At 44.0% G+C, this 22,044-nt stretch overlaps 1 protein-coding gene across 1 annotated transcript in view; it reads left to right on the top strand.

Annotated features, from left to right (window-relative positions):
• Positions 1–16,110, top strand: part of LOC106592996 (prominin-1-A) — a 78,781-nt gene extending 62,671 nt beyond the window's left edge. The window contains 2 exon segments of the mRNA XM_082973937.1: positions 2,236–2,351; positions 15,017–16,110. Of these exon segments, the coding sequence (XP_082830063.1) occupies positions 2,236–2,351; positions 15,017–15,035 (135 nt within the window). The 3' untranslated portion in view covers positions 15,036–16,110.
• The last annotated feature ends 5,934 nt before the right edge of the window (positions 16,111–22,044 follow it).

Genomic DNA, 22,044 nt, shown 5'->3' on the forward strand with positions numbered 1-22,044 from the left:
CAGGTTAAATCTCTCTGTGTGTTATATAATATATTCTGGTCTGGGTTAAGGTTATATCTCTCTGTGTGTTATATAATATATTCTGGTCTGGGTTAAGGTTATATCTCTCTGTGTGTTATATAATATATTCTGGTCTGGGTTCAGGTTATATCTCTCTGTGTGTTATATAATATATTCTGGTCTGGGTTAAGGTTATATCTCTCTGTGTGTTATATAATATATTCTGGTCTGGGTTAAGGTTATATCTCTATGTGTGTTATATAATATATTCTGGTCTGGTTTAAGGTTATATCTCTCTGTGTGTTATATAATATATACTGGTCTGGGTTAAGGTTATATCTCTCTGTGTGTTATATAATATATTCTGGTCTGGGTTAAGGTTATATCTCTCTGTGTGTTATATAATATATTCTGGTCTGGGTTAAGGTTATATCTCTCTGTGTGTTATATAATATATTCTGGTCTGGGTTCAGGTTATATCTCTCTGTGTGTTATATAATATATTCTGGTCTGGGTTAAGGTTATATCTCTCTGTGTGTTATATAATATATTCTGGTCTGGGTTAAGGTTATATCTCTCTGTGTGTTATATAATATATTCTGGTCTGGGTTCAGGTTAAATCTCTCTGTGTGTTATATAATATATTCATGTCTGGGTTAAGGTTATCTCTCTCTGTGTGTAATATAATATATTCTGGTCTGGGTTAAGGTTATATCTCTCTGTGTGTTATATAATATATTCTGGTCTGGGTTAAGGTTATATCTCTCTGTGTGTTATATAATATATTCTGGTCTGGGTTAAGGTTATATCTCTCTGTGTGTTATATAATATATTCTGGTCTGGGTTAAGGTTATATCTCTCTGTGTGTTATATAATATATTCTGGTCTGGGTTAAGGTTATATCTCTCTGTGTGTTATATAATATATTCTGGTCTGGGTTAAGGTTATATCTCTCTGTGTGTTATATAATATATTCTGGTCTGGGTTAAGGTTATATCTCTCTGTGTGTTATATAATATATTCTGGTCTGGGTTAAGGTTATATCTCTCTGTGTGTTATATAATATATTCTGGTCTGGGTTAAGGTTATATCTCTCTGTGTGTTATATAATATATTCTGGTCTGGGTTAAGGTTATATCTCTCTGTGTGTTATATAATATATTCTGGTCTGGGTTAAGGTTATATCTCTCTGTGTGTTATATAATATATTCTGGTCTGGGTTAAGGTTATATCTCTCTGTGTGTTATATAATATATTCTGGTCTGGGTTCAGGTTATATCTCTCTGTGTGTTATATAATATATTCTGGTCTGGGTTAAGGTTATATCTCTCTGTGTGTTATATAATATATTCTGGTCTGGGTTCAGGTTATATCTCTCTGTGTGTTATATAATATATTCTGGTCTGGGTTAAGGTTATATCTCTGTGTGTTATATAATATATTCTGGTCTGGGTTCAGGTTATATCTCTCTGTGTGTTATATAATATATTCTGGTCTGGGTTAAGGTTATATCTCTCTGTGTGTTATATAATATATTCTGGTCTGGGTTAAGGTTATATCTCTCTGTGTGTTATATAATATATTCTGGTCTGGGTTAAGGTTATATCTCTCTGTGTGTTATATAATATATTCTGGTCTGGGTTCAGGTTATATCTCTCTGTGTGTTATATAATATATTCTGGTCTGGGTTAAGGTTATATCTCTCTGTGTGTTATATAATATATTCTGGTCTGGGTTAAGGTTATATCTCTCTGTGTGTTATATAATATATTCTGGTCTGGGTTCAGGTTATATCTCTCTGTGTGTTATATAATATATTCTGGTCTGGTTTCAGGTTATATCTCTCTGTGTGTTATATAATATATTCTGGTCTGGGTTCAGGTTATATCTCTCTGTGTGTTATATAATATATTCTGGTCTGGGTTAAGGTTATATCTCTCTGTGTGTTATATAATATATTCTGGTCTGGGTTAAGGTTATATCTCTCTGTGTGTTATATAATATATTCTGGTCTGGGTTCAGGTTAAATCTCTCTGTGTGTTATATAATATATTCTGGTCTGGGTTCAGGTTATATCTCTCTGTGTGTTATATAATATATTCTGGTCTGGGTTAAGGTTATATCTCTCTGTGTGTTATATAATATATTCTGGTCTGGGTTCAGGTTAAATCTCTCTGTGTGTTATATAATATATTCTTGTCTGGGTTCAGGTTATATCTCTCTGTGTGTTTCTAGAATACCTTCTGGTTCGGTCTGGGTTGCTGCTGTGTGTTCCTCGTCCCCAGCATCATCCTGTCCGTCAAACTGGCCAAGTTCTACAGGAGGATGGATACGGAGGATGTGTTTGAAGAGTAGGTACACTCACCTCACTCACTCACTCACTCACTCACTCACTCACTCACTCACTCACTCACTCACTCACTCACTCACTCACTCACTCACTCACTCACTCACTCACTCACTCACTCACTCACTCACTCACTCACTCACTCACTCCCTCCCTCCCTCCCTCCCTCCCTCCCTCCCTCCCTCCCTCCCTCCCTCCCTCCCTCCCTCCCTCACTCACTCACTCACTCACTCACTCACTCACTCACTCACTCACTCACTCACTCCTTCCCTTCCTTTCCTTCCTTCCTCCCTTCCTTCTGTAGTGGCTATTTTCTAGTCTTGAAAACCCGATCCAACAGCGACTAGGATCTGGTCTAAATGACCATAAAGGGAAAACAAACAGGGCGGGTCCTCTTCATGACGGACAGCTCTCCATAACGAATCACGAGGCAGACATGCCACAACCAAACAGGGCGGGTCCTCTTCATGACGGACAGCTCTCCATAACGAATCACGAGGCAGACATGCCACAACGTTGCGAATCCAAATCAAAGTTTTGCAGGCAGAACTTTTTTTGAAGTGGTTTTAGTGAAGGTAGTTGATGCAAACTTGCTAAATACCCTCGTGTGGCTCAGTTGGTAGAGCATGGTGTTGGCATGGTGTTGGCATGGTGTTGGCATGGTGTTGGCATGGTTGGTAGAGCATGGTGTTTGCATGGTGTTGGCATGGTGTTTGCATGGTGTTGGCATGGTTGGTAGAGCATGGTGTTGGCATGGTGTTGGCATGGTTGGTAGAGCATGGTGTTGGCATGGTGTTGGCATGGTGTTGGCATGGTTGGTAGAGCATGGTGTTGGCATGGTGTTGGCATGGTGTTGGCATGGTTGGTAGAGCATGGTGTTGGCATGGTGTTGGCATGGTTGGTAGAGCATGGTGTTTGCATGGTGTTTGCATGGTGTTTGCATGGTGTTGGCATGGTGTTGGCATGGTTGGTAGAGCATGGTGTTTGCATGGTGTTTGCATGGTGTTGGCATGGTGTTGGCATGGTTGGTAGAGCATGGTGTTGGCATGGTGTTTGCATGGTGTTGGCATGGTGTTTGCATGGTGTTTGCATGGTGTTGGCATGGTTGGTAGAGCATGGTGTTGGCATGGTGTTGGCATGGTGTTGGCATGGTTGGTGAGCATGGTGTTGGCATGGTGTTTGCATGGTTGGTAGAGCATGGTGTTGGCATGGTGTTGGCATGGTGTTTGCATGGTGTTTGCATGGTGTGGCATGGTGTTGCATGGTGTTTGCATGGTTGGTAGAGCATGGTGTTGGCATGGTGTTTGCATGGTGTTTGCATGGTGTTGGCATGGTGTTGGCATGGTTGGTAGAGCATGGTGTTGGCATGGTGTTGGCATGGTGTTTGCATGGTGTTTGCATGGTGTTGGCATGGTGTTTGCATGGTGTTGGCATGGTTGGTAGAGCATGGTGTTGGCATGGTGTTTGCATGGTGTTGGCATGGTGTTTGCATGGTGTTTGCATGGTGTTTGCATGGTGTTGGCATGGTGTTTGCATGGTGTTGGCATGGTTGGTAGAGCATGGTGTTTGCATGGTGTTTGCATGGTGTTTGCATGGTGTTGGCATGGTGTTGGCATGGTTGGTAGAGCATGGTGTTGGCATGGTGTTGGCATGGTGTTTGCATGGTGTTTGCATGGTGTTGGCATGGTGTTTGCATGGTGTTGGCATGGTTGGTAGAGCATGGTGTTGGCATGGTGTTTGCCTTTTGGATGGTGTTGGCATGGTGTTGGCATGGTGTTGGCATGGTGTTGGCATGGTGTTGGCATGGTGTTTGCATGGTGTTGGCATGGTTGGTAGAGCATGGTGTTTGCATGGTGTTGGCATGGTGTTTGCATGGTGTTTGCATGGTGTTGGCATGGTGTTGGCATGGTGTTGGCATGGTGTTGGCATGGTTGGTAGAGCATGGTGTTTGCATGGTGTTGGCATGGTTGGTAGAGCATGGTGTTGGCATGGTGTTTGCATGGTGTTGGCATGGTGTTGGCATGGTGTTGGCATGGTTGGTAGAGCATGGTGTTTGCATGGTGTTGGCATGGTTGGTAGAGCATGGTGTTTGCATGGTGTTTGCATGGTGTTGGCATGGTGTTGGCATGGTGTTGGCATGGTGTTGGCATGGTGTTGGCATGGTGTTTGCATGGTGTTGGCATGGTTGGTAGAGCATGGTGTTTGCATGGTGTTTGCATGGTGTTGGCATGGTTGGTAGAGCATGGTGTTTGCATGGTGTTGGCATGGTGTTTGCATGGTTGGTAGAGCATGGTGTTGGCATGGTGTTGGCATGGTGTGCTGGTTGCATGGTGTTGGCATGGTGTTTGCATGGTGTTGACATGGTTGGTAGAGCATGGTGTTGGCATGGTGTTTGCATGGTGTTTGCATGGTGTTTGCATGGTGTTTGTATGGTTGGTAGAGCATGGTGTTTGCATGGTGTTTGCATGGTGTTGGCATGGTTGGTAGAGCATGGTGTTGGCATGGTGTTGGCATGGTGTTTGCATGGTGTTGGCATGGTGTTTGCATGGTGTTGGCATGGTTGGTAGAGCATGGTGTTGGCATGGTGTTTGCATGGTGTTGGCATGGTGTTGGCATGGTGTTGGCATGGTGTTTGCATGGTTGGTAGAGCATGGTGTTTGCATGGTGTTGGCATGGTTGGTAGAGCATGGTGTTGGCATGGTGTTGGCATGGTGTTGGCATGGTGTTTGCATGGTGTTTGCATGGTGTTGGCATGGTTGGTAGAGCATGGTGTTTGCATGGTGTTGGCATGGTTGGTAGAGCATGGTGTTGGCATGGTGTTGGCATGGTGTTGGCATGGTGTTGGCATGGTGTTTGCATGGTGTTTGCATGGTGTTGGCATGGTGTTGGCATGGTGGCATGGTGTTGGCATGGTTGGTAGAGCATGGTGTTGGCATGGTGTTGGCATGGTGTTGGCATGGTGTTGGCATGGTGTTGGCATGGTGTTTGCATGGTTGGTAGAGCATGGTGTTGGCATGGTGTTGGCATGGTGTTTGCATGGTGTTTGCATGGTGTTGGCATGGTGTTTGCATGGTGTTTGCATGGTGTTTGCATGGTGTTTGCATGGTGTTGGCATGGTGTTTGCATGGTGTTGGCATGGTTGGTAGAGCATGGTGTTTGCATGGTGTTTGCATGGTGTTTGCATGGTGTTGGCATGGTTGGTAGAGCATGGTGTTTGCATGGTGTTTGCATGGTTGGTAGAGCATGGTGTTTGCATGGTGTTGACATGGTTGGTAGAGCATGGTGTTGGCATGGTGTTTGCATGGTGTTTGCATGGTGTTTGCATGGTGTTTGTATGGTTGGTAGAGCATGGTGTTTGCATGGTGTTGGCATGGTGTTTGCATGGTGTTGGCATGGTGTTGGCATGGTTGGTAGAGCATGGTGTTTGCATGGTGTTGGCATGGTGTTGGCATGGTGTTGGCATGGTTGGTAGAGCATGGTGTTTGCATGGTGTTTGCATGGTTGGTAGAGCATGGTGTTTGCATGGTGTTCGCAATGCCAGGGTTGTGGGTTCGATTCCCACGGGGGGACCAGTACGGGAAAAAATAAATGTATGAGATGTATGTATTCACTACTGTAAGTGGGTCTGGATAAGAGCGTCTGATAAATGGCTACGATGTACAATGTTTTTTTGTTTTTTTTTAAGAACCTGTTCTCCATCGTATTTAGTATTTAGCATTTAGTATTTTATTTAGTATTTAGTATTTAGTATTTAGTATTTTATTTAGTATTTAGTATTTAGTATTTTATTTAGTATTTAGTATTTAGCATTTAGTATTTTATTTAGTATTTAGTATTTAGTATTTAGTATTTTATTTAGTATTTAGTATTTTATTTAGTATTTAGTATTTAGTATTTTATTTAGTATTTAGTATTTAGTATTTAGTATTTAGCATTTCATATTTTATTTAGTATTTAGTATTTAGTATTTTATTTAGTATTTAGTATTTAGTATTTAGTATTTTATTTAGTATTTTGTATTTAGTATTTAGTATTTAGTATTTAGTATTTTATTTAGTATTTAGTATTTAGTATTTAGTATTTAGTATGTAGCATTTAGTATTTTATTTAGTATTTAGTATTTAGTATTTAGTATTTAGTATTTTATTTAGTATTTAGTATTTAGTATTTAGTATTTTATTTAGTATTTAGTATTTTATTTAGTATTTAGTATTTAGTATTTTATTTAGTATTTAGTATTTAGTATTTAGTATTTAGTATTTAGCATTTCATATTTTATTTAGTATTTAGTATTTAGTATTTTATTTAGTATTTAGTATTTAGTATTTAGTATTTTATTTAGTATTTTGTATTTAGTATTTAGTATTTAGTATTTAGTATTTTATTTAGTATTTAGTATTTAGTATGTAGCATTTAGTATTTTATTTAGTATTTAGTATTTAGTATTTAGTATTTAGTATTTTATTTAGTATTTAGTATTTAGTATTTAGTATTTAGTATTTAGTATTTAGTATTTTATTTAGTATTTAGCATTTCATATTTTATTTAGTATTTAGTATTTAGTATTTAGTATTTTATTTAGTATTTAGTATTTAGTATTTAGTATTTTATTTAGTATTTAGTATTTAGTATTTAGTATTTTTTATTTAGTATTTAGTATTTAGTATTTAGTATTTAGTATTTAATATTTTATTTAGTATTTAGTATTTAGTATTTAGTATTTAGTATTTTATTTAGTATTTAGCATTTCATATTTTATTTAGTATTGAGTATTTAGTATTTTATTTAACAGGTAGTGACGAAGGCAGGGATGTAGAGCCTCTATCTCAAAAGAGTCAAGTGAAACCAGACCCTAGCCACTGATTCTCAGGGTCGGGTTTCCTACCATATAACATCTAGCTACCTTTCCCCTGTAGTTAGAACAATGTTATGACTACAACTACTGTTTCCTGAAGGAGGGAAACCAGGTACAACACAACTATTTGGGGAGTCGAACTCTCGCCACTTTGTTTTTGAAGAACTAAAATCACGCCAGACAAGACCAAAGAACTCTGCACCTTACCGGGAGGCCCCACCTTCCACAGGTAATAATCCTCTACACCTTACCGGAAGGGCCCCACCTTCCACAGGTAATAATCCTCTACACCTTACCGGGAGGCCCTACCTTCCACAGGTAATAATCCTCAACACCTTACCGGGAGGCCCTACCTTCCACAGGTAATAATCCTCAACACCTTACCGGAAGGCCCCACCTTCCACAGGTAATAATCCTCAACACTTTACCGGAAGGGCCTACCTTCCACAGGTAATAATCCTCAACTCATTAGCGCTCTTCACCGAGCGCCTAACCGGGCGGCGTGGGGCCGAACAGGTGTGGTACCTCATTCTCCCTCCTTCAGGGATCAGTAGTTAGAGTCGTAATGTTATGTTCCCTGTCCGTCGGGTCAGCTCGGTACCTCATTCTCCCTCCTTCAGGGATCAGTAGTTAGAGTCGTAATGTTATGTTCCCTGTCCGTCGGGTCAGCTCGGTACCTCATTCTCCCTCCTTCAGGGATCAGTAGTTAGAGTCGTAATGTTATGTTCCCTGTCCGTCGGGTCAGCTCGGTACCTCATTCTCCCTCCTTCAGGGATCAGTAGTTAGAGTCGTAATGTTATGTTCCCTGTCCGTCGGGTCAGCTCGGTACCTCATTCTCCCTCCTTCAGGGATCAGTAGTTAGAGTCGTAATGTTATGTTCCCTGTCCGTCGGGTCAGCTCGGTACCTCATTCTCCCTCCTTCAGGGATCAGTAGTTAGAGTCGTAATGTTATGTTCCCTGTCCGTCGGGTCAGCTCGGTACCTCATTCTCCCTCCTTCAGGGATCAGTAGTTAGAGTCGTAATGTTATGTTCCCTGTCCGTCGGGTCAGCTCGGTACCTCATTCTCCCTCCTTCAGGGATCAGTAGTTAGAGTCGTAATGTTATGTTCCCTGTCCGTCGGGTCAGCTCGGTACCTCATTCTCCCTCCTTCAGGGATCAGTAGTTAGAGTCGTAATGTTATGTTCCCTGTCCGTCGGGTCAGCTCGGTACCTCATTCTCCCTCCTTCAGGGATCAGTAGTTAGAGTCGTAATGTTATGTTCCCTGTCCGTCGGGTCAGCTCGGTACCTCATTCTCCCTCCTTCAGGGATCAGTAGTTAGAGTCGTAATGTTATGTTCCCTGTCCGTCGGGTCAGCTCGGTACCTCATTCTCCCTCCTTCAGGGATCAGTAGTTAGAGTCGTAATGTTACGTTCCCTGTCCGTCGGGTCAGCTCGGTACCTCATTCTCCCTCCTTCAGGGATCAGTAGTTAGAGTCGTAATGTTACGTTCCCTGTCCGTCGGGTCAGCTCGGTACCTCATTCTCCCTCCTTCAGGGATCAGTAGTTAGAGTCGTAATGTTACGTTCCCTGTCCGTCGGGTCAGCTCGGTACCTCATTCTCCCTCCTTCAGGGATCAGTAGTTAGAGTCGTAATGTTATGTTCCCTGTCCGTCGGGTCAGCTCGGTACCTCATTCTCCCTCCTTCAGGGATCAGTAGTTAGAGTCGTAATGTTATGTTCCCTGTCCGTCGGGTCAGCTCGGTACCTCATTCTCCCTCCTTCAGGGATCAGTAGTTAGAGTCGTAATGTTATGTTCCCTGTCCGTCGGGTCAGCTCGGTACCTCATTCTCCCTCCTTCAGGGATCAGTAGTTAGAGTCGTAATGTTATGTTCCCTGTCCGTCGGGTCAGCTCGGTACCTCATTCTCCCTCCTTCAGGGATCAGTAGTTAGAGTCGTAATGTTATGTTCCCTGTCCGTCGGGTCAGCTCGGTACCTCATTCTCCCTCCTTCAGGGATCAGTAGTTAGAGTCGTAATGTTATGTTCCCTGTCCGTCGGGTCAGCTCGGTACCTCATTCTCCCTCCTTCAGGGATCAGTAGTTAGAGTCGTAATGTTATGTTCCCTGTCCGTCGGGTCAGCTCGGTACCTCATTCTCCCTCCTTCAGGGATCAGTAGTTAGAGTCGTAATGTTATGTTCCCTGTCCGTCGGGTCAGCTCGGTACCTCATTCTCCCTCCTTCAGGGATCAGTAGTTAGAGTCGTAATGTTACGTTCCCTGTCCGTCGGGTCAGCTCGGTACCTCATTCTCCCTCCTTCAGGGATCAGTAGTTAGAGTCGTAATGTTACGTTCCCTGTCCGTCGGGTCAGCTCGGTACCTCATTCTCCCTCCTTCAGGGATCAGTAGTTAGAGTCGTAATGTTATGTTCCCTGTCCGTCGGGTCAGCTCGGTACCTCATTCTCCCTCCTTCAGGGATCAGTAGTTAGAGTCGTAATGTTATGTTCCCTGTCCGTCGGGTCAGCTCGGTACCTCATTCTCCCTCCTTCAGGGATCAGTAGTTAGAGTCGTAATGTTATGTTCCCTGTCCGTCGGGTCAGCTCGGTACCTCATTCTCCCTCCTTCAGGGATCAGTAGTTAGAGTCGTAATGTTATGTTCCCTGTCCGTCGGGTCAGCTCGGTACCTCATTCTCCCTCCTTCAGGGATCAGTAGTTAGAGTCGTAATGTTATGTTCCCTGTCCGTCGGGTCAGCTCGGTACCTCATTCTCCCTCCTTCAGGGATCAGTAGTTAGAGTCGTAATGTTATGTTCCCTGTCCGTCGGGTCAGCTCGGTACCTCATTCTCCCTCCTTCAGGGATCAGTAGTTAGAGTCGTAATGTTATGTTCCCTGTCCGTCGGGTCAGCTCGGTACCTCATTCTCCCTCCTTCAGGGATCAGTAGTTAGAGTCGTAATGTTATGTTCCCTGTCCGTCGGGTCAGCTCGGTACCTCATTCTCCCTCCTTCAGGGATCAGTAGTTAGAGTCGTAATGTTATGTTCCCTGTCCGTCGGGTCAGCTCGGTACCTCATTCTCCCTCCTTCAGGGATCAGTAGTTAGAGTCGTAATGTTATGTTCCCTGTCCGTCGGGTCAGCTCGGTACCTCATTCTCCCTCCTTCAGGGATCAGTAGTTAGAGTCGTAATGTTATGTTCCCTGTCCGTCGGGTCAGCTCGGTACCTCATTCTCCCTCCTTCAGGGATCAGTAGTTAGAGTCGTAATGTTACGTTCCCTGTCCGTCGGGTCAGCTCGGTACCTCATTCTCCCTCCTTCAGGGATCAGTAGTTAGAGTCGTAATGTTATGTTCCCTGTCAGCTCGGGTACAACACAACTATGGGGAAATAAACATCTGCTTTTCCAACATCTCATTCCAAAATGATGGTCATTAATATGGAGTTGGTCCCCCCCTTTGCTGCTCTAACAGCCTCCACTCTTCTGGGAAGGATTTCCACTAGATGTTGGAACATTGCTGCAGGGACTTGCTTCCATTCAGCCACAAGACCATTAGGGAGGTCGGGTGCTGATGTTGGGTGATTAGGCCCTGGCTCGCAGTCATCGTGCCAATTCATCCCAAAGGTGTTCGATAGGGTTGAGGTCAGGGTGCTCTGCAGGCCAGTCAAGTTCTTCCACACCGATCTCGACAAACCATTTCTGTATGGACCTCGCTTCGTGCACATTGTCATGCTGAAACAGGAAAGGGCCTTCCCCAAACTGTTGCCACAAAATTGGAAGCACAGAATCATCTCGAATGTAATTGTATGCTGTAGCGTTAAGATTTCCCTTCACTGGAACTAAGGGACCCGAACCATGAAAAACAGCCTCAGACCATTATTCATCCTCCACCAAACTTTACAGTTGGCACTATACATTCGGGCAGGTAGCATTCTCCTGGCATCCGCCAAACCCAGATTTGTCCGTCGGACTGCCAGATGGTGAAGCGTGATTCATCACTCCAGAGAACACGTTTCCAGAGTCCAATGGCGACGAGATTTACACCATTCCAGCTGGCGCTCGGCATTGTGGATGGTGATTTTAAGTTTTTTTGCGGCTGCCGTGGAAACCCATTTTCATGAAGCTCCCGACAAACAGTTATTGCGCTGCCGTTGCTTCCAGAGGCAGTTTGGAACTCAGCAGTGAGTGTTGCAACCGACGATGGACGATTTTACCCGCTAAAAGAGGATCCGAGGCCTGAGAAGCGCTCGACTCCCTCATCGAGAAAAACAGACAACAATGCAAGTTTTCTCGCGATGTGTAAAGATCTATGTCCGGCCCTGCCGAACATTTCCCTTATCTGGGAGACCCCCCAGGGGTGTACCCTCCACTCCTTAGAGAGACTCCCTCCAACTCCAGGAAATAGGAAATAGGAAATAGGGTTGCCATAACGCTGGAGGAAAGCTAGTAAGTTTCACTCGCCGGACGTTATTCATGCTTGCGGATGTTAGCCAGGAGTCTTTTTAGTCTAAGCTAGGCTCTTTGACCGCAGCACTGTCCGTTTAGAATAACCAAGCAGCTTAACGCTACATATACTTAACAAGAGAGCTACCGCAGCAACTCCACCATGGGGAGGAATAGCTACTAATAGGAATAACTACTAATAGGAATAGCTATTAATAGGAATAACTACTAATAGGAATAGCTACTAATAGGAATAGCTACTAATAGGAATAGCTACTGATAGGAATAGCTACTAACAGGAATAACTACTAACAGGAATAGCTACTAACAGGAATAGCTACTAATAGGAATAGATACTAACAGGAATATTTACTAATAGGAATAGCTACTAACAGGAATAGCTACTAGCAGGAATAGCTACTAATAGGAATAGCTACTAATATGAATAGCTACTAACAGGAATAGCTACTAATAGGAATAGCTACTAATAGGAATAGCTACGAATAGGAATAGATACTAACAGGAATAGCTACTAATAGGAATTGCTACTAATAGGAATAGATACTAATAGGATTAGCTACTAACAGGAATAGTTACTAACAGGAATAGTTACTAACAGGAATAGAAACTAATAGGAATAACTACTAATAGGAATAGCTACTAACAGGAATAGCTACTAACAGGAATAGCTACTAACAGGAATAACAACTAATAGGAATAGCTACTAACAGGAATAACTACTAATAGGAATAGCTACTAATAGGAATAGATTCTAATAGGAATAACTACTAATAGGAATAACTACTAATAGGAATAGCTACTAATAGGAATAGCTACTATCAGGAATAACTACTAATAGGAATAGCTACTAATAGGAATAACTACTAATAGGAATATCTACTAATAGGAATAGCTACTAATAGGAATAGCTACTAACAGGAATAGCTACTGACAGGAATAGTTACTAACAGGAATAGCTACTAATAGGAATAGCTACTAACAGGAATAGCTACTAACAGGAATAGCTACTAACAGGAATAGCTACTAACAGGAATAGCTACTAATAGGAATAGCTACTAACAGGAATAGCTACTAATAGGAATAGCTACTAATAGGAATAGCTACTAACAGGAATAGCTACTAATAGGAATAGCTACTAACAGGAACAGCTACTAACAGGAATAGCTACTAACAGGAATAGCTACTAACTGGAATAGCTACTAACAGAAATAGCTACTAACAGGAATAGCTACTAATAGGAATAGCTACTAACAGGAATAGCTACTAACAGGAATAACTACTAACAGGAATAGCTACTAACAGGAATAGCTACTAATAGGAATAGCTACTAATAGGAATAGATTCTAATAGGATTAGCTACTAACAGGAATAGTTACTAACAGGAATAGTTACTAACAGGAATAGAAACTAATAGGAATAACAACTAATAGGAATAGCTACTAACAGGAATAGCTACTAACAGGAATAGCTACTAACAGGAATAACTACTAATAGGAATAGCTACTAACAGGAATAGCTACTAATAGGAATAGATACCTCTGCGGCGCTTGTTAAAGTCTACGTAGGACCGGACCCTTCATCATCAAGTCTGGGATTTATATTTTTATTTATTATTTTTATTTAACCTTTATTTAACATTGACATTTAAGAACAGATTATTATTTACAGTGACGGCATACCAAAAGGCAAAAGGCCTCCTGCGGGGTTGGGGGCCTTCGATTCAAAATATAAATAAATTAAATTAAAATATAGGACTAAACACACATCACGACAAGTGAGACAACACAACACTACATAAAGAGAGACCTAAGACAACAACACAGCATTGTAGCAACACATGACAACACAGCAAGGCAGCAACACAACATGACAACACAGCATGGCAGCAACACAACACTACATAAAGAGAGACCTAAGACAACAACACAGCATGGTAGCAACACAACACTACATGAAGAGAGACCTAAGACAACAACACAGCATGGTAGCAACACAACACTACATGAAGAGAGACCTAAGACAACAACACAGCATGGTAGCAACACAACACTACATGAAGAGAGACCTAAGACAACAACACAGCATGGTAGCAACACAACACTACATAAAGAGAGACCTAAGACAACAACACAGCATGGTAGCAACACAACACTACATAAAGAGAGACCTAAGACAACAACACAGCATGGTAGCAACACAACACTACATGAAGAGAGACCTAAGACAACAACACAGCATGGTAGCAACACATGACAACACAGCAAGGCAGCAACACAACATGACAACACAGCATGGCAGCAACACAACACTACATGAAGAGAGACCTAAGACAACAACACAGCATGGCAGCAACACAACATGGTGTCAACACAACATGACAACACAGCATGGTGTCAACACAACATGACAACACAGCATGACAACACAACATGACAACACAGCATGGTGTCAACACAACACTACATAAAGAGAGACCTAAGACAGCAACACAGCATGGCAGCAACACAACATGGTGTCAACACAACATGACAACACAGCATGGTGTCAACACAACATGACAACACAGCATGACAACACAACATGACAACACAGCATGGTGTCAACACAACATGACAACACAGCATGACAACACAACATGACAACACAGCATGGTGTCAACACAACATGACAACACAACATGGTAGCAGCACAACATGACAACACAGCATGACAACACAACATGGTAGAAACACAACATGACAACAACATGGTAGCAGCACAACATGACAACAACATGGTAGCAGCACAACATGACAACAACATGGTAGCAACACAACACGATACAAACATTATCGGGAACAGACAACAGCACAAAGGGCAAAGACGGTAGAGACAACAATACATCACACAAAGCAGCCACAACTGTCCTCCCCTCCTCTCCTCCTCTCCTCTCCCTTCCCCTCCTCTCCTCCTCTCCTCTCTCCTCTCTCCTCTCTCCTCCCCTCCTCTCTCCTCCTCTCCTCTCTCCTCCTCTCCTCCTCTCCTCTCTCCTCTCTCCTCTCCTCTCTCTCTCCTCTCCTCTCTCCTCCTCTCCTCTCTCCTCTCTCCTCTCTCCTCTCCTCTCTCTCTCCCCTCCTCTCTCCTCCTTTCCTCTCTCCCTCTCTCTTCCCCTCTCCTCTCTCCTCTCTCCTCCTCTCCCTCTCTCCTCTCCTCTCCTCTCCTCTCCTCTCCTCTCTCCTCTCTCCTTTCTCCCTCTCCTCTCTCCTCCCCTCCTCTCTCCTCTCTCTTCCCCTCCTCTCTCCTCCTCTCCTCTCCTCTCCTCCTCTCCTCTCTCTCCCCCTCCTCTCTCCCTCCTTCACTCCTTGTGTATTTTGATGTTGTTAATAATGTTAAATATTCTGTTCTCATCCTCAGGGGCCAAGAAAACTGGTAGAGAAACAAAGGTGGGAAAGAGAAAGAGAACACAACACAACAACCAAAGAAGACAGAACTCTGCTGATCTCCGCCCCACAACAACCTGATTGGACAAGGACCTTAGCTGCCAGCCAATTACAGTAGCCCAAATGATTTCGCTGTACGTTCCATCGCCCAATCACAACACTAGTTCTGTCTGACGTCACCATAGTCTCTGAACACTTCACCTGTGTAAACATGTTGCTGGATTATTTCTATATAGTTGATTTGATATATCAGAGTTATTATAGACCAGAGTTCTGTTCGTTTCTACTCAGTTGTACATTTTATACGCTTTCAACACATTTGAAAGTTTTATATATATATTTTTTAAATGTAATATGTTAGCATGTTAGCATGTTAGCGGACGCTAGCTACCAAACCATGTTAGCATGTTAGCGGACGCTAGCTACCAAGCCATGTTAGCATGTTAGCGGACGCTAGCTACCAAACCATGTTAGCATGTTAGCGGACGCTAGCTACCAAACCATGTTAGCATGTTAGCGGACGTTAGCTACCAAACCATGTTAGCATGTTAGCGGACGCTAGCTACCAAACCATGTTAGCATGTTCGCAGACATTAGCTAAAAAAAACAACATGTTAACATGTTAGAGGACGCTAGCTACCAAACCATGTTAGCATGTTCGCAGACATTAGCTAAAAAAAACAACATGTTAGCATGTTAGCGGACGCTAGCTACCAAACCATGTTAGCATGTTCGCAGACATTAGCTAAAAAAAAAACTAAAAAAAAACATGTTAGCATGTTAGCTAGCGGACGCTAGCTGCTCGTTGTTTGACAGCGTGTAACCGTCGCATTGACGCAGCTGTGTTGTCACGACTGTGATGTCATTCTGTGATGTCACGACTGTGATGTCACGACTGTGATGTCATATCGGTGATGACAGGACTGTGATGTCACGACTGATCTCACTGCAGGCTCTGAATCTGTGAATAAAGATTTCAGTGACGCCGTCTCCACTGTCTGTCCGTCCTGCTGTCTGTCTGTCCGTCCGTCCCTCTATAACATAAACTCAGCAGAAAAAAGAAACGTCCTCTCGCTGTCAACTGTGTTTATTTTCAACAAACTTAACATGTGTAAATATTTGTATGAACAAAACAAGATTCAACAACTGAGACATAAACTGAACAAGTTCCACAGACATGTGACTAACAGAAATTGTATAATGTGTCCCTGAACAAAGGGGGGGGGGGTCAAAATCAAAAGTAACAGTCAGTATCTGGTGTGGCCACCAGCAGCATTAAGTACTGCAGTGCATCTCCTCCTCATGGACTGCACCAGATTTGCCAGTTCTTGCTGTGAGATGTTACCCCACTCTTCCACCAAGGCACCTGCAAGTTCCTGGACATTTCTGGGGGGGAATGGCCCTAGCCCTCACCCTCCGATCCAACAGGATTCAGACGTGCTCAATGGGATTGAGATCCGGGCTCTTCGCTGGCCATGGCAGAACACTGACATTCCTGTCTTGCAGGAAATTCACGCACAGAACGAGCAGTATGGCTGGTGGCATTGTCATGCTGGAGGGTCATGTCAGGATGAGCCTGCAGGATGGAAGGATTGTGCGTTCCTGGTGTGACTCGGGCAGTTGTTGTTGCCATCCTGTACTTGTCCCGCAGCTGTGATGTTCGGATGTACCGATCCTGTGCAGGTGTTGTTACACGTGGTCTGCCACTGCGAGGACGATCAGCTGTCCGTCCTGTCTCCCTGTAGCGCTGTCTTAGGCGTCTCACAGTACGGACATTGCAATTTATTGCCCTGGCCACATCTGCAGTCCTCATGCCTCCTTGCAGCATGCCTAAGGCACGTTCACGCAGACGAGCAGGGACCCTGGGCATCTTTCTTTTGGTCTTTTTCAGAGTCAGTAGAAAGGCCTCTTTAGTGTCCTAAGTTTTCATAACTGTGACCTTAATTGCCTACCGTCTGTAAGCTGTTAATGTCTTAACGACCGCTCCACAGGTGCATGTTCATTAATTGTTTATGGTTCATTGAACCAGCATTGGGGAAACAGAGTTTAAACCCTTTACAATGAAGATCTGGGAAGTTATTTAGATTTTTAACGAATTACCTTTTGAAAGACCAGGGTCCTGAAAAAGGGACGTTTCTGTTTTTGTTGTTGAGTTTATATGTATTATATCTAATTTATACTGAACAAAAAATATAAACACAACATGTAACAATTTCAAAGATTTTACTGAGTTACAGTTCATATAAGGAAATCAGTCAATTGAAATAAATCCATTAGGACCTAATCTATGGATTTCACATGACTGGGAATACAGATACTCATCTGTTGGTCACCGATACTGTACCTTAAAAATAAGTTCCTTAAAACCAGTTCCTTAACACCAGTTCCTTAACACCAGTTCCTTAACACCAGTTCCTTAAAACCAGTTCCTTAAAACCAGTTCCTAAAAATCAGTTCCTAAAACCAGTTCCTTAAAACCAGTTCCTTAACACCAGTTCCTTAACACCAGTTCCTTAACACCAGTTCCTTAAAACCAGTTCCTTAAAACCAGTTCCTTAACACCAGTTCCTAAAAATCAGTTCCTAAAACCAGTTCCTTAACACCAGTTCCTTAAAACCAGTTCCTTAAAACCAGTTCCTTAAAACCAGTTCATAAAAACCAGTTCATAAAACCAGTTCCTTAAAACCAGTTCCTTAAAACCAGTTCCCACTCTGGAAAACTGTAAATTCATTTGGCCCTGATCTATGGATTTGACATGACTGGGAATGCAGATATGCATCTGTTGGTCACAGGAAAGGTAGGGGAGTGGATCAGAAAACCAGTCAGTATCTGGTGTGACCACCATTTGCCTCATGCAGCGCTACACATCTCCTTCGCATAAAGTTGATCAGGCTGTTAATTGTGGCCTGTGGATTGTTGTCCCACTGCTCTTCAACGGCTGTGTGAAGTTGCTGGATATCGGCGGGAACTGGAACACGCTGTCGTACACGTCGATCCAGAGCATCCCAAACATGCTCAATGGGGTGACATGTCTGGTTAGTATGCAGGTCATGGAAGAACTGGGGACGTTTTCAGCTTCCAGGAATTGTGTCCAGATCCTTGTGACATGGGGCCGTGTATTATCATGCTGAACCATGAGGTGATGAATGGCATAACAACGGGCCTCAGGATCTCTTCACAGTGTCTCTGTGCATTCAAATTGCCATCGATAAAATGCAATTGTGTTCATCGTCTGTAGCTTATGCCTGCCCATACCATAACCCCACCTCCACCATGGGGCCCATACCATAACCCCACCTCCACCATGGGGCCCATACCATAACCCCACCTCCACCATGGGGCCCATACCATAACCCCACCTCCACCATGGGGCCCATACCATAACCCCACCTCCACCATGGGGCCCATACCATAACCCCACCTTCACCATGGGGCCCATACCATAACCCCACCTCCACCATGGGGCCCATACCATAACCCCACCTCCACCATGGGGCCCATACCATAACCCCACCTCCACCATGGGGCCCATACCATAACCCCACCTCCACCATGGGGCCCATACCATAACCCCACCTCCACCATGGGGCCCATACCATAACCCCACCTTCACCATCGGGCCCATACCATAACCCCACCTTCACCATGGGGCCCGTACCATAACCCCACCTCCACCATGGGGCCCGTACCATAACCCCACCTTCACCATGGGGCCCATACCATAACCCCACCTCCACCATGGGGTCCATACCATAACCCCACCTCCACCATGGGGCCCATACCATAACCCCACCTCCACCATGGGGCCCATACCATAACCCCACCTCCACCATGGGGCCCATACCATAACCCCACCTCCACCATGGGGCCCATACCATAACCCCACCTCCACCATGGGGCCCATACCATAACCCCACCTTCACCATGGGGTCCATACCATAACCCCACCTCCACCATGGGGCCCATACCATAACCCCACCTCCACCATGGGGCCCATACCATAACCCCACCTCCACCATGGGGCCCATACCATAACCCCACCTCCACCATGGGGTCCATACCATAATCCCACCTCCACCATGGGGCCCATACCATAACCCCACCTCCACCATGGGGCCCATACCATAACCCCACCTCCACCATGGGGCCTATACCATAACCCCACCTCCACCATGGGGCCCATACCATAACCCCACCTCCACCATGGGGCCCATACCATAACCCCACCTCCACCATGGGGTCCATACCATAACCCCACCTCCACCATGGGACCCATACCATAACCCCACCTCCACCATGGGGCCCATACCATAACCCCACCACCACCATAGGGCCCATACCATAACCCCACCTCCACCATGGGGCCCATACCATAACCCCACCTCCACCATGGGGCCCATACCATAACCCCACCTCCACCATGGGGCCCATACACATAGTCTGAGGTTGTGAGGCTAGTTGGACATACTGCCAAATTCTCTAAAAAACGACTTTGGAGGCGGCTTATGGTAGAGAAATGAACATTAAATTATCTGGCAACAGCTCTGGTGGACATTCCTGCAGTCAGCATGACAACTGCAACCCCTCCCTCAAAACTTGAGATATCTGTGGCTGTCACGCCGGTATGAAGGATTTGGAGACGGGCGCAGGAATAACATAACAGGGGTTTTTAATACACCCCCAAAAAACACTGGGATGTACCCAAACAAAAGAGCGAGGGTAAACCTCGTAGAACGATACTGGACGAGACCCGTAACACACAAGGCACAAAACACGCAGCGCAGGCTGAGACAATGCATTGGTCACTCACACCACCAACGGACATGGGAACAATAACGGACAAAAACACAGGGGGAACAGAGGGAACACATATAACACACTAATCAGGGGAAAGACAGACCGAGGGAACACATATAACACACTAATCAGGGGAAAGACAGAGGGAACACATATAACACACTAATCAGGGGACAGACAGAGGGAACACATATAACACACTAATCAGGGGAAAGACCGAGGGAACACATATAACACACTAATCAGGGGAAAGACAGAGGGAACACATATAACACACTAATCAGGGGACAGACAGACCGAGGGAACACATATAACACACTAATCAGGGGAAAGACCGAGGGAACACATATAACACACTAATCAGGAGACAGACAGACCGAGGGAACACATATAACACACTAATCAGGGGAAAGACAGAGGGAACACATATAACACACTAATCAGGAGACAGACAGACCGAGGGAACACATATAACACACTAATCAGGGGAAAGACAGAGGGAACACATATAACACACTAATCAGGGGAAAGACAGAGGGAACACATATAACACACTAATCAGGAGACAGACAGACCGAGGGAACACATATAACACACTAATCAGGGGAAAGACAGAGGGAACACATATAACACACTAATCAGGGGAAAGACCGAGGGAACACATATAACACACTAATCAGGGGAAAGACCGAGGGAACACATATAACACACTAATCAGGGGAAAGACCGAGGGAACACATATAACACACTAATCAGGGGAAAGACCGAGGGAACACATATAACACACTAATCAGGGGAAAGACCGAGGGAACACATATAACACACTAATCAGGGGAAGTGGGAACCGGGTGTGTATAATCAGACAGTCCTGGGTTGATGATAATGAATCCCGGTTCAACGTAGACCTCCGTAACCGGTGAACAGAATGAGCATCAGAACCAGGGGGGGTCCGTGACAGTGGCGTTGTGTCGTGTGACAAAACTGCACATTTTGATTGTCCCCCAGCACAAGGTGCACCTGTGTAATGATCATGCTGTTTAATCAGCTTCTTGATATGCCTACACCTGTCAAGATGAATTGGGTTATCGTGACAAAGGAAAAATGCTCACTAACAGGGATATAAACAACATTTGTGTGTACAATCTGAACCAAATAAGCTTTTTAAGTGAATGGATAATTTATAATGAATTATATCAGCTGATGTAAGAAGGGCTTTATAAATACTTCTGATTTAATTTGATTTGTGGATAATTTCTGGGAGCTTTTATTTCAGCTCAGGAAACAACACTTTACATGTTTTATATTTTAGTTCAGTATATATTATGTGGATTAATTTCCAATAACTCTCTACATAGCAACATAGAGAGTTAAGAGGAAGGAGAGAGGGAGAGAAGAAGGAGAGAGGAAGGAGAGAGGAAGGAAAGAGGGAGAGGGAGAGAGGAAGGAGAAAGGAAGGAAAGAGGGATAGAGGAAGGAGAGATGGAGAGAGAAAGAGAATCTATATCCCGTTGAGCTCCAGACAGTCGTCTGAAATAGTGTACACACACACACACACACACACACACACACACACACACACACACACACACACACACACACACACACACACACACGCACACACACCACACACACACAACACACACACACACACACACACCACACACACACACGCACCACACACACACACACACCACACACACACACACACACACACACACACACACACACACACACACACACACACACACACACACACACACACACACACACACACACACACACACACACTACCTGCTTCCGATGTTTACCTCAGAGTCCCAGCGTGAATAACAAGGAGACTCTTTCTTTCCCGACTGGACTGAAAAACTAAAATATTCTCTCTGTGTGTGTGTGTGTGTGTGTGTGTGTGTGTGTGTGTGTGTGTGTGTGTGTGTGTGTGTGTGTGTGTGTGTGTGTGTGTGTGTGTGTGTGTGTGTTTGTGTGTGCAGCCTTAACTGTACATGTCTTCCCCCTTATGTAATATTTCCACTTTCTATAACAGAGATTCTATTACTACAGTTTCTATAACAGAGATTCTATGACTACAGTTTCTATCACAGAGATTCTATGACTACAGTTTCTATCACAGAGATTCTATGACTACAGTTTCTATAACAGATATTCTATGACTACAGTTTCTATAACAGAGATTCTATGACTACAGTT

This window comes from Salmo salar, chromosome 04, assembly GCF_965601325.2.
Source record: "Salmo salar chromosome 04, fSalSal1, whole genome shotgun sequence".
Taxonomy (NCBI): domain Eukaryota; kingdom Metazoa; phylum Chordata; class Actinopteri; order Salmoniformes; family Salmonidae; genus Salmo; species Salmo salar.